The sequence below is a fragment of the Onychomys torridus genome, chromosome 18 (genome assembly GCF_903995425.1).
Source record: "Onychomys torridus chromosome 18, mOncTor1.1, whole genome shotgun sequence".
NCBI classification, from domain to species: domain Eukaryota; kingdom Metazoa; phylum Chordata; class Mammalia; order Rodentia; family Cricetidae; genus Onychomys; species Onychomys torridus.
This window is the reverse complement of record NC_050460.1, coordinates 40,415,507-40,428,454: the sequence shown is the minus strand read 5'-3', so window position 1 is coordinate 40,428,454 and position 12,948 is coordinate 40,415,507. Positions and strand designations below refer to the sequence as shown.

The window sequence follows — 12,948 nt, the reverse complement described above, 5'->3', positions numbered from 1 at the left end:
GTTATAGCTGTAAGCTTAGTGTTGCTGTGGGACTCCTAACAGTGGGAGCAGGTGTTTCTCTGACTCACTTGCCTGCTCTTGGGACTCTCTTCCTCCTACTGGATTGTCTTGTCCAGCCATAATATGAAGCCTTTTGTCTTGTCTTAATATTCAAGGTTTGTCCTGATTGGCTGTTGTCCTTGGAGGCCTGCTCTTTTCTGAAGAGGAAAAGGAGGGGGAGTGGATCAGGAGGGCAGGGAGGGAGAGGCCAGCAGGCAGGAGTATAGGGAGAGGAAACTCTGCAAGGGATGGATTGTATGAGAGAAAAAACTATTTTCAACAATAATGATAATGTCTTCTTACACATATAAAATGCACATTTCCCTTTAAAAATGACCAACTTTTCTTTTTTATTCAACATGAAAGTATTTGCACTTAAAAATATGCTTATAAAACTCATGAGTTTGGTTGAGTTTCTCCTTTATTGCCGAGTTCATTGAAGAGGCTTCCATGGAGAAGTCAAATGCCAAGGGACAGTACCCCTTACCTCAGAAGTCGGAGCCACTTTTTTCTGCTACAACATGTGGTGGGGAGCAGGGTTAGGAAAGCACCAAACCCTGAGACGTGTGTTATTTCTAACATGGTACACCATGCTGTTCTCAGACTTTAGGGATGGATTCGGAGAAATGAGATATATGGGACCATGAATTATGCTAACATTACACAACCTATCAGTCCCAGAAGGAAGACACCCCTGAGTGGTTTCCACCCATTTGCCCTGCCCTGCCCTTCCCTGCCTGATATTTAGCAGCAAGCCCTCCCTCAAAGTCTACTAAAACATTCAACTGACGGTCAACAGCTTGACCAAAAAGATTCACAGTTTCTTACTGTGTGGTTTGTCTTTTTCCTATCGCTTTATGTACGTTCTTTGTAATTTATAAGATCAGGCAGTTATTACCACAGGTCTAATGGTTTTTATAGTTTGAAATAAACAACTTGCTATAGAATTTCTTTTCTGAAATGAAAATGTGAAAATATTTACATGGTCTGAGTTGTCAATATTTCCTGTGTAGTTTCTGAAATGTGTGTTCTTCTTTGCAAGAGTTTCTTTGTTCTTAGAGAAAAAAATTAACTCAGAAATTTTTCTTTAACCTGTGAATTTGGTTACATTTCAGTCACTGACTTTATCAGGAACTCATCTTGGTGGACTTCTGAAAAGCAGACTGTCACTATACATTGTTCAAATGTTTGGCTAGTGGGGAAGTGCCCTACATTGCAGACTTGATGTTCACACTGATTTAAGATGCCAATTTATTGTACACATCATGTGTGTGCGTGTGTGGAGGGGTGCATGCCCAGTGGTGTTTTTTGCAGATTTATCAGCATGTGTTTACATGGGGAAACAAGATACAAAGCTTGGGTGTTATTCTTCAGGTTTTGCCTCCTTGATTTTTTATAAGCAAAATTGTGGGCAGGGGGGAAGAAGGAAGAGGAGGAGGAGGAGGAGGAGGAGGAGGAGGAGGAGGAGGAGGAAGAGAAAATTGACAGAGTAAGAGCTACTGTGCATATGTGGAGGTCAGAGAATAATTTGTAGAAGTCAGATCTCTCATTCAACCGTGTAGGAGCTCTGGAGATTGAACTCAAATCAACAGGCTGAGGGGCATGCTTCTTTGGCTGCTGAGCCAGTTTACTACCCCTAGCTGGCCTGGGATTCTCTAGAACAGGCTGCTCATAAACTCCTGGAAATTCACCTGCCTCTGCCTCACAAGGGGTGGCATTAAAAGTTTATACCACCATACGTGGCTTCAAGTATGATAAATCACCAAGGATAAATTCCCCCAACATTTTTTGGGAAGAAATTGGAAAATTCTTGTCTTTTTCATTTTGTCCTGTTTGGAAAACAAAAGCTCCAACACTATGCTGCAGCCCTGTCCTCCATATCCCTACAATCACTACAAAACTGGTGGTATCCTTCCTACCCCATCCTCTGAAGCCAACATTTCACAAATACCCAAATCTAGCAATCAACAGAAACAACTGAGAAGCTTCTGCACAGCAAAGGACACTGTTATTCAAAGTGGCAGCCTACAGAATGGGATAAGATTTTCACTAACTACACAAACAACAGAGAGATAATATTCACAATATATAAAGAACTTATCAACTAGATATTAAAAAATGAATAATCCACCTAAAAATGGGTACAACCTAAACAGAATTTTTAAAAGAGAAAATTCAAATGAATTCGAAACATTTAAAGAAATGTTCTGAAGTCCTGTATGACTGATGGAGGCTTGAAGCCTACATGGACCCTGTTTAAGATGTGACTCCTTCCTGCCATTTTGATAATACAGCACTAGGTCCACAGGCAGCCCCTAACTTGAGGCTGCTGTGTCTATAGCCAGCACAGCTTGCCCTGCTGGGAGACCCATCTAGTCGCAGCAGGGGTGGAGGTGGGAAAGTGGTGCTGCCTGCAGGCTAAAAGCATGAAGGTAGAGCCTGGCAAGCCTTGAGGGGGCCAACATCAAGCTGGGGAGGCCAACATCATGGAAAGAGAGGTGGGTGGCATCTTGGAATTAACAAGGAACTTTCCACCCCCCACCCCTACCCCAAAGTCCTGCATAAACACAAGACCACCCTGACTCTGGGTAACAGCAACATTATCTGAGAAGAGTCCCAGTGGTGGTACAGTATTTATGGTCAAAAGAAAACAGAAACTGCCACATGGTGATGGCTCTGGGCTTTATTCCAAGGCAGAGGCAGGCAGATCTCTGTGAACTTCAAGGCCAACCTGGTTTACAAATGGAGTTCTAGGATAACCAGAGGTGTTACAAAGAGAAACATTCTCTCTAAAAACAAAACAAAAAAGAAAAAGAAACAAAAAGAAACCTGATCAATGACTAATTGTATTGAATATTTGCATAAAAAGCTGACAGGACACAATAATATACTGTATGTCAGGATGCAGTTTTCGAGTGTCTTTAAGGGCCTGAGTGGGAAGCTGAAAGCCTTACATCTTCACATTAAATCAGAAAGCAGAGAGGGCTAATAGAGAAGGCAAGGGTAGTTAATGTCCTTAATCTCAAGGACAGTCCCAGTGATGGAGTTCTACCACTGTGATGGCTATTTTTGGTTGTCAACTTGACTGCATCTGGAAGAAACTACAATCCAGAAACGCAGGGCACACCTGTGAGAGATTATTTTTTGCTTGGTTTCTTCTGGATGGAGAGGAGGGAAACACCTATCTTTAATGAGGATCTCTGGGTCGGAAGACACACACCTTTAATCCAGATCTTGAAGGGCAGAAGACACACCTTTAATTTTGGTCACACCTTCTGCAGGAAGAGTCTATAAGGACATGGAAAAAGGAGGCTTTTGGTCATTTCTCCCTTGCCCTCACTTTATTAACAAGGCCATTCCTTCAGTGGAATTATTTCCTACTTATTTGAGATTCCAGCATATATTGAAGACCAACGGAAAGATCCAATCTTGTGGACCAAGCCTCTCCTGGATTCAGCGACATTCAGTTCATAGTCACCCATTGTTGGATTAGCTGGACTGCAGCCTGTAAGTAATTCCAATAAACTCCAGAGAGAGAGAGAGAGAGAGAGAGACAGAGAGAGAGACAGAGAGAGAGACAGAGAGAGAGACAGAGAGACAGACAGAGAGACAGACACAGACACAGACACAGAGACAGAGACACAGAGACACAGAAGAAGAGGAGAGTTTGAATCATTGTATCAATTACTCTGTTGCTATTGTGAACTCTAATTAATACAGTTACCAAGGCTCTACCTCCTGACTTTCTCCAAATAGGCCAATAACTGGTGTTCAAATGCCCAGACTCTAGGGACATTTCTCATGCAAACTACCTTATGTGGTTTTGTTAACCTTATCTCAGGCCTTTTGAGCACTTGGTTTCCAGTAGCTAGTGCTGCTTGGAAAGTTGTGGAAGCCACAGGGGTAAAGCTTTCTAGAAAGTAAGTAAACTGGTGGACAGAGAACTTTTTTTTTTCTTTGAGACAGGGTTCTCTATGTAGTTTTGGTGCCTCTTCTGGATCTCACTCTGTAGACCAGGCTGGCCTTGAACTGACAGAGATCCACCCGCCTCTGCCTCCCAAATGCTGGGATTAAAGGCGTGTGCCACCACCGCTGGAGGACAGAGAACTTCTTATGCAATGTCACCAGCCATGTAACAACCCAGATCTACAAGGAACAAGATGTTCCCAGCCCCATGGCTTCTGTGTCTCTTGAAAGTCTACCAGCAATTAAACCCTTCATGCCTAGAATTAAGTCTTAAATGGGCCTTGATCACAGCCATGGTAAAAATAATAAGGGCTCTCTTATGGTATAGAAGATGAGAAAAAATCAATCTGACAAGTCATGATTGGTCAGTTGCTTATGGTGAAATTACAAAGAGGCTATATGAAGTATATTAGATACTAGTCCATAAGGGGCACTGCCTACAGCTGGGCCTTGTCCTTGTACATTTGGAGTCACTGTTGGATGCCTACACAGCAGGGAGAATGGAACAATGGTCCTGATAGATTTGGAGTTCTCTAATCAACTGGACCTCAACATATTCTCATTTTGGTTTTTTGTTTGTTTGTTTGTTTTGTTTTTGATTTTCAAGACAGGGTTTCTCTGTGTATCTTTGAGCCTTTCCTGGAACTCACTCTGTAGCTCCGAGATCCGCCTGCCGAGATTAAAGGTGTGGGTCACCACTGCCTGGCAGTTTAGACTGTCTTTATTAACTGAGCTTATTTAGTTGTGGACTCAGGGTACTATTGGCACGGAGATTAGTTTGAATGCATTCCTTTGCTTTCGCTTTCATGAAGTGTTTTCTTCAACATTGGTGTTTGTTTGTCCTAATTAGGGTTTCTATTGCAGCACAAAAACACCATGACAAGAAAAACCCACAATGAAACAAACAAACAAACAAAAAACAAAAAACCCCAAAATAAAGTTGGGCAGGAATAGGTTTATTCAGCTTACACTTCCAGATTGCTGTTCATCTCCAAAGAAATTCAGGACAGCAACTCAAACAGCAGGATCCTGGAGGCAGGAGCTGATGCAGAGGCCATGGAAGGGTGCTGTTTAATTGATTGCTACCCCTGGCTTGTTCAGCCTGATTTTATAGAACCCAGGACCACCAACCCAAGGATCAAACCACTCACAATGGGCAAGTGCCTCCCCCATGGCCACTAGTTGAGAGAATGCCAGACAGCTGGATCTCATGGAGACATGTCATCAACTGAGGTCCCTTCCTCTCTGATGACTCTAGTTTGTGTCAGGTTGACCTCCAATCCCCCAGGACAGTGTTTGTTACCAGCCACACCTGTTGCCTATGATTCAAGTTTTTAAGTGTTTTTCTTTTATCTTATTTTAATAGTCACACATGTCTAGGTATTCCATTTATACTTTCTAATTTCCTAGGGTTTTAATAGTTGAAACATCCCTGAAAGATCCTCTGGACTGTAGTTTGTTTAGGACATAACCCCTGTTTTTTTCCCCCTGTAAGTTTCTATCTTTAATCTCTTGATCAGTTTGGGCCAGGATTTTTCATTTTGATACATTATTGAAGAATGATCAAGTCATTCAATCTCTGATCTCAGTCTTTTCCTTTGCACATTTACATCAGCAATTCTATATTTGATCTTTACTATGATTCTTTGTCTAGTGCTTTGAGGTTGTGTTCTTCTAGTATTTCTATGTCCATGATCTGCATCATGAGATTGTTTGGGATATCCCACATTCCATGACAGATTTCATAGCACTAAACATACATCCTAAAATTGCATTAACTAATGTTTCTTGTGTTGTTTGTCCCAGGAATTGCCAACAACATAAAGTGTCCTAATAGAGCAGAACATCATGGCAAGTCCCTTGGAAGAAAACATCCTTGACAAGGATTTCAGGATCTTAACATCTCTTGCCTCTGGAGGATTTGGGGAGGTAAAGCTTGCCTGCCACCTTCCTACACATACATGGGTGGCTGTCAAGGTTCTGGAGAAGAAAAAGAATTCTCTGGCTCACATCAACAATGAAGCAAAGATACTTCAATCTGTGGAACACAGAAACATAGTTCGTTTCTTTCATGTTATTGACACAAGTTCAACAACTTTTGTGATCATGGAGTATATTGCAGGAAAAGACCTGGAATATTTCCTCAGGGGGAAAGACTTTCTAAAGGAGAATGAGGCCAGACCAATATTCCAACAGGTTGTATCAGGAGTTCATTTTCTCCACCAAAAAAGAATTGCCCATCGTGATATCAAATTGGAAAATATCCTTATTGACAGAGCTGGCAATATCAAGCTTTGTGACTTTGGTATGGCCAGACAGCTGGCAGAAGGGCAGATGTTGGAGGATTTCTATGGCACCTTGGTCTATTTGGCTCCAGAGATTTTGGCAAGGAAACCCTACAATGGCCTGGTGGGGGATATGTGGAGCTTGGGAGTCCTCCTATATATGATGGTCACAGGAAAATTTCCATATGATGAAAACAGCTATGATCGTATGTACAGGGTCATCAAAAACACAATGTATCCCTTTCCCTACAATGTGTCAAAACCCTGTTTAATCATCATTGCAAGATTACTCATGGTGCCCACCCAGTACAGGATAACAATATGTCAGCTACAGAAAAGCAGATGGCTGGGCAACATTAAAGAACATGCAGCACCTGCAACTAAGGAAATCCTTCCCAGGGTTGTTGATACCATGTACAACATGGGCTATACCTTTGAAGAGATTGTATTGTCCCTAAAACACAGGCAACCAAATAATTTAATGGCAACCTTCAATATCCTCAAGTACAAACTGAGCTGTGGAGACAGCCATCAGCAAAATCAAAAGCCCTGGTTAAATGACAGTCCTGTAGGTCCTCTTTGCCCAATTCTCCCCTTGAAGAGGCAAGCCAGTGAACCAGCCTTACCAACAAGTACAGGAGATGGGAAGAGACATTTTCATGAGGAGGGTGTGGAAGGAAGAAGCAGGAGATGCCAAAGTTACGAAATGCTCAACAGATACAGAAAATTAAGCCTGTGAAGATGAAACTGTCCCAGAAGGAGGTATCCTGGTGGTTAGTGTCATCAACAGTGCTCCAGCACATATTGCAGTCAACATGAATTCCATGGACAGCCGGCCTGGTGATCTTTCCTCAGGTGAATCAGCCCTGGATGGGACACTCAAAAAGTGTCTGATCATGGGCTTCTCTATAGAAGAATCATTCATGGCGCTCAACATGCCCAATGGCCAGCCCCAGGATGAACGTACCTCCTTGGGATCCAGGCCACTAAGAGGCTGGAAGCTGATGAAGAAGAGAATTTCCCATGCACTGAGAGCACTATTTTCCTGTTCCATGCCCACTCTATTGTGAGTCCTGAATCCCTGTGTAAGATACAAAGAAATGAGAGGACAGTGCAGTGCAAAAGTAACCCAGTTCTTTGTCCACAAAGATGTTCTCCTCCATTGTATCTTGACTATGTTATTTTAATAAATATCCTTTTGTAAATGACAAGTATACTATCTGAGAGGTCAACTGCCAGTTATGTCTTCCCTACAGTCAAAGCCCCCCCCCCACACACACACACACACACACACACACATGAATGCATGAATACATACAACTTGGTATCAGAGCCTGCTAGGTATACAACCATAAATTCTAAGCCTTCCACATTGCTAACATTCAGGACCTGCCCAGTACCACATTTTCTATAAACCAAGCTCCACATATGCATATAGGTCTGCAAAACCCCTCTCTTCTCTCCTTTCTTTCTCTCATGTTCTCTAGACACACACACACACACACACACACACACACACACACACACACACATGCACATACAGAACTAGATTTTCAGCAACCTCACATCTGACAGAGGACTGATCTCCAAAATAAAATAAAGATCTCAAGAACTGAGACATCAAAAATGTCTTGATTAAAAAATAGGTTGTAGAGCTAAACAGAGAATTCTTAAGGGAAGAATTTCAAATGCCCAAAAGACATTTAAGGAATTGCTCAGGGTCCTTAGTCATCAGGGAAATGCAAATCAAAAGACTCTGAGATATGACCATACACCTGTCAGAATGGCTAAGATCAAAAGCACTGCAGACATCTTATGTTGGAGAGGGTGTGGAATAAGGAAACACTCCTCCGCTGTTAGTGGCAGTGTAAACTTGTACAGCCACTCTGAAAAATCAGTGTGATGATTTCTCAGAAAACTGAGAATCATTCTTCCTCAAGATTCAACTATACAACTCTTAGGCATATACCCAAGGAATGCTCAATTATACCACAGGGACACATACTCAACTATGTTCATAGCAGCATTATTCAAATTAGCCAGAAACTGGAAACAACCTAGATGCCCCTCAAGTGAAGAATGGATGAACACATATGGTACATATACACAATGGAGTACTACTCAGCAGAGAAAAACAATGACATCATGAAATTTGTGGGCAAATGATGGAATTAGAAAATATCATCCTGAGTGAGGTAACACAGACTCAGAAGGACAAACATGGTATGTACCCACTCATAAGTGGATAGTAGATGTAAAGCAAAGGATAACCAGACAACAACTCACAACTCTAGAGAAGCTAGCCAACAAGGAAGACCCAAAGAGGGATGCATAAATCGTGCTGGGAAGGGGAAATAGATGGGATCTCTATGAGTAAACTAGGGATGATGGGTGGGAAATGGAGGGTAGGGGATGGGGGATTAGAACATAAGGGATTGGGATAGTTGAGCTGGAACAGGGATAGAGTGGGAAAGTAATGGAACCGATACCATGATAGAGGGAGACATCATGGGGATAGAGAGAAACCCAGTGCTAGGGAAGTTGCCAGAAATCCCCAAGCATGACCCCAGCTTGGACTACTAGAAATAGTAGAGAGGGCAACTGAAGTAAACTGGCTTGCCTCAGTGATCAGTCCAGCGAATACCCTAGCTGTCAATCACAGAGCTCTTCTGCAATGACTGATGGAAGCAAATGCAGAGATCAAAGGCCAAACACCATGCAGTGTTTTAGAAATCCCGTCAAAGAGAGAGAAGAGGGATTCTATGAGCAAGTGCGTCAGGATCATAATGGAGAAACCTGCAGGAATGACCAAAACAAACTAGTGGGAACTCATGAAAGTTAGATCAATGGCTGTGGAGCCTCCATGGGACTGGACTAGCCCCTCTGCATGGCAAGACATTATGTAGCTTGATCTGCTTGGGGGGTCCCCTTGTGGTAGGATCATAATCCATCCATAGTGCATGAGCAGGCTTTTTGGAGCTCACTACCTATGATGGGAATTTGATGCAGCCTTGTGGCAGGATGCCTTGGATGTTCCTTTGTTGAATGTGCCTCTCCTTTGGAGGCTGTAGTAGGTAGCCATTCCAGCCTTGGCCTGGAAGTTCCAACCCCCATTGAGGCTTCAGTAGTAGTCATGCCTACAAGGCAGGGCTGAGAGAGGACGCTGAAGACCCAGAATCCAAATGAGTGGGATCTCTTGGTGCCTCAAATACAAATATCCTCAAGTACAAACTGAGCTGTGGGGACAGCCATCAGCAAAATCAGAAGTCCTGGTTAAATGGCAGCCCTATAGATCCTCTTTGCCTTCTGCCCCCCTTGAAGAGGAGAGCCAGTGAACCAGCCTTCCCAACAAATATAGGAGATGGGAAGAGACACTTTCATGAGGAGGGTGTGGAAGGAAGAGGCAAAAGATGCCAAAGTTATACCATGCTCAACATGCCCTGTGCAGATGAAGCAGTCCCAGAAGGAGGTATCCTGATGGCTAATGTCATCAAGGGTGCTATAACACACAGCGCAACCCACATGAAATCTGTGGATAGCCTGCCTGGTGATCTCTCCTCAGGTGAATCAGCCCTGGATGGAACATCCACAAGGTTTCTGAAAATGGACTTCGCTCTAGATGAACCATTTATGGGGCCCAATAATTCCAATGACCAGCCTCAGGATGAACCTACAACCTCTGGATCCAGGCCACTCAGGAGCTGGAAGCTGATGAAGAAGAGAATTTCCCATGCACTGAGAGCACTATTTTCCTGTTCCATGCCCACTCTATTGTGAGTCCTGAATCCCTGTGTAAGATACAAAGAAATGAGAGGACAGTGCAGTGCAAAAGTAACCCAGTTCTTTGTCCACAAAGATGTTCTCCTCCATTGAATCTTGACTATGTTATTTTAATAAATATCCTTTTGTAAATCACAAATATACTATCTCAGAGGGCACCTGCCAGTTATATCTCCCCCACAGTCAAAGCCACACACATATGAATGGATGAATACATACAAGTTGGTGTCAGGGCCTGTTAGGTATACAACCAAGCCTTCCGCATGGTTCAGCACCTGCTCAGGACCACATTCTCTACAAACAAAACCCCACATTTTATATATATTTATGTTAGATATTTCTAAGTATCCCCTTCTCTACTGACAAAGCAATATTCCTTTTCTCCTCTTCTACACACATACACACACACACACACACACACACACACACACACACACACAATTCAAGGTGACAGGACCCATTAGGCATGTCCTGCTTTACACAGTGATTACCATACATACTTTAGTTCTTAGTCCTTTCTAGGTAGCCTCTATCTTATATTAAAACCCCAACATATGCATACAAATCTACATATCAGGTCCTGCTACATAACCCTTTTCCATCAACCTAAGGCCCCTTTATATATACTAAGTTAGTCATTACAACTACTACATAAACCCCTGTCTAATTATCATAGACGCGATATTCATACAAGGCAACTGCCATGATCTACTATATATTTTTTTTCAATTTAGCTCCACATACACATACATGGCTAGGTGTCAGGTACTGCACAGTAGCCCCTCTCCTACATGCAAAGAACTACTATCACATGATAGGGTAGTTGTCAGGTGCTAGTGTGCTTGCTTACCTTCTCAAACAGCTACAGCCCTCACACACAGGTGTTTTTCAGCTCCTGCTAGGTACAAACTTTCCTATAACAAAACCACACAGCAACAGATGATAATTAACACACAGCATGACATCTTTGTTAGGGTTTTTATTGCTGTGAAGAGACACCATGACCACTTACAAAAGAAAACATATAATTCAGTGGCTTAAAGCTTCAGAGCTTTAGTCTAGCTAGCATCCTCATGTAAAGACATGGTGGCATGCATGCAGACATAGCCCTGAAGAAGGAGCTGAGAGTGGATAGGGAGCCACAACTTGATCCTGAAGACAACAGGAAGTGGTCTGAGACACTGGGCATGGCTTCGGCACATATGCAACCTTGAAACCTACCTCAGTAGAGACACACTTCCTCCAACAAGGGCATACATACTCCAACAAAGCCACTCTCTAGAAACTAATGGGGGCCAGTTACTATCAATCTACCACATTCTCCAAACAGCCACAATAAGCTTGTAGTAATGACATGATGCAAAATTCATTTAGCCCAACTTCAAAATTCTCCATATTCTATCACAGTCTCAACAATGTTTTAATGTCCGAAGTTCATAGACTCTTCTGAGGTTCATACAATCTCGTAACTGTAATTCCCAAAAACATCAAAATAAAAAACCAGACCACATACTTCCAACACAGGATGGCACAGGAAATACTGGAGCAAAGCAAGATCAAACACCATTGGGGCAAACTCCAAACTCTGTATCTCCATGATTGATGTCAAAATGCTCTTCAGATATTCAACTCCTTTCAGCTTTGCTGACTGCAACATACTTCCTTGTCTTGGGCTGGTTCTACTCCCAATAAGCAGCTGTCCTTGGCAGGTATCCCACAGCTCTGGCATCTCCAACATCTTGGGGTATTCTAGGAAATCCAGGCTTCACATTCACAGCTTCTTGCAATGACCTCTGTATGCCTCCATTCAGGCACACCCCTAACACATGCCTAGCCTTAATGACTTTTCTTAGTTGGGGAGGGAGATTCCATAATGCATTTCAGAAGACTTTGAGTCTAAAGCCAAAACCATGTAGCCAAAGCTGCCAAGTTCTGCTGTTTGCTGGGGCCAGAACATGGTCCCCTTGCTCAATTATGTCTTAACCAGCTTTGTTTTTTCTGTGGTTTCCTTCACTGCCTTGGCTTGGCTGTTCTAGAAATTCCTCTGTAGACAGGGATGGAATAAAGCTCAATGATCAACCTCTGCCTTTCTAGAGTAGGGATTAATTCCGTGTACCACTATACCTGGCTCTAAGATTTTTTAAAATTCCTTTTCACAAGTTAGAAACTTAACTAAGTGGGATTTTTCCTCGAGGTCACCACTTCTTTTATTCTATTTCTTAAACTGTTTATCTCCTAAAACACATAATTTAACTCCATTCCCCTTACTGGTGCTCCCTTTCTACTCATATTGTTGTATAGCTTGTATTTTTCCTTGCTTGACTTGCTCCTTTTCATAATAAATCCTCATTAGAGTTACCCCTCATAACTGCATGACAGAGTCTACATTAAGCAGTTTTGAGATTTACTCTACCAAAGGGATTAATCCAAAACTCCTCACTTTAGGCTCAGGCAAAGGGCAAAAAGCAGCTACATTCTTCATCAATATATCACATTACTAGTCTCTAGGCCACATATTAATATTTCTCTTCTCTGAAAACTCTTGATCCAATTATAACATATCAAGTCACAATAAGCACCACTGTTTTCCATGCTCCTACTGGTATGGCCCATTAAGCATCACTTAAAGTTTCCAAATACTTTCCAAATCCACAGTTGATGTGGTCTGTTCAACTTGGTATGCCAGACTTTGTTGACTACCATGGGAGGCCTTACCCACTCTGAGGAGTGCATGGGGGTAGAGTGGGAGGGAGGTGAGGAGGCGGGAGAAAGGGAGGGAGGGGGAACTGGGGTTGGTATGTAAAATGGAAAAAAATTTCATAAATAAAAAAAAACATGGTCTGGCCTATCACAGTATTACCCCAGTCCCTGGTATCAC

General features: G+C 42.6%; 1 protein-coding gene across 1 annotated transcript; it reads left to right on the top strand.

Annotated features, from left to right (window-relative positions):
- Window positions 1–5,853: 5,853 nt before the first annotated feature.
- Window positions 5,854–10,067, top strand: LOC118569397 (sperm motility kinase-like). Its single transcript, XM_036167156.1, has 2 exons — window positions 5,854–6,862; window positions 9,583–10,067. Exons 1-2 carry the CDS (start codon window positions 5,854–5,856, stop codon window positions 10,065–10,067), a joined length of 1,494 nt encoding a protein of 497 aa, XP_036023049.1.
- Window positions 10,068–12,948: the final 2,881 nt, after the last annotated feature.

Bases quoted from the DNA above. Each gene is read 5' to 3' on its own strand.
- LOC118569397 (XM_036167156.1), top strand. From the start codon at position 5,854: ATGGCAAGTCCCTTGGAAGAAAACATCCTTGACAAGGATTTCAGGATC. The intron at 6,863-9,582 runs GTCCTCTTTGCC...GCAGCCCTATAG, and splicing joins GTTAAATGACAGTCCTGTAG to ATCCTCTTTGCCTTCTGCCC.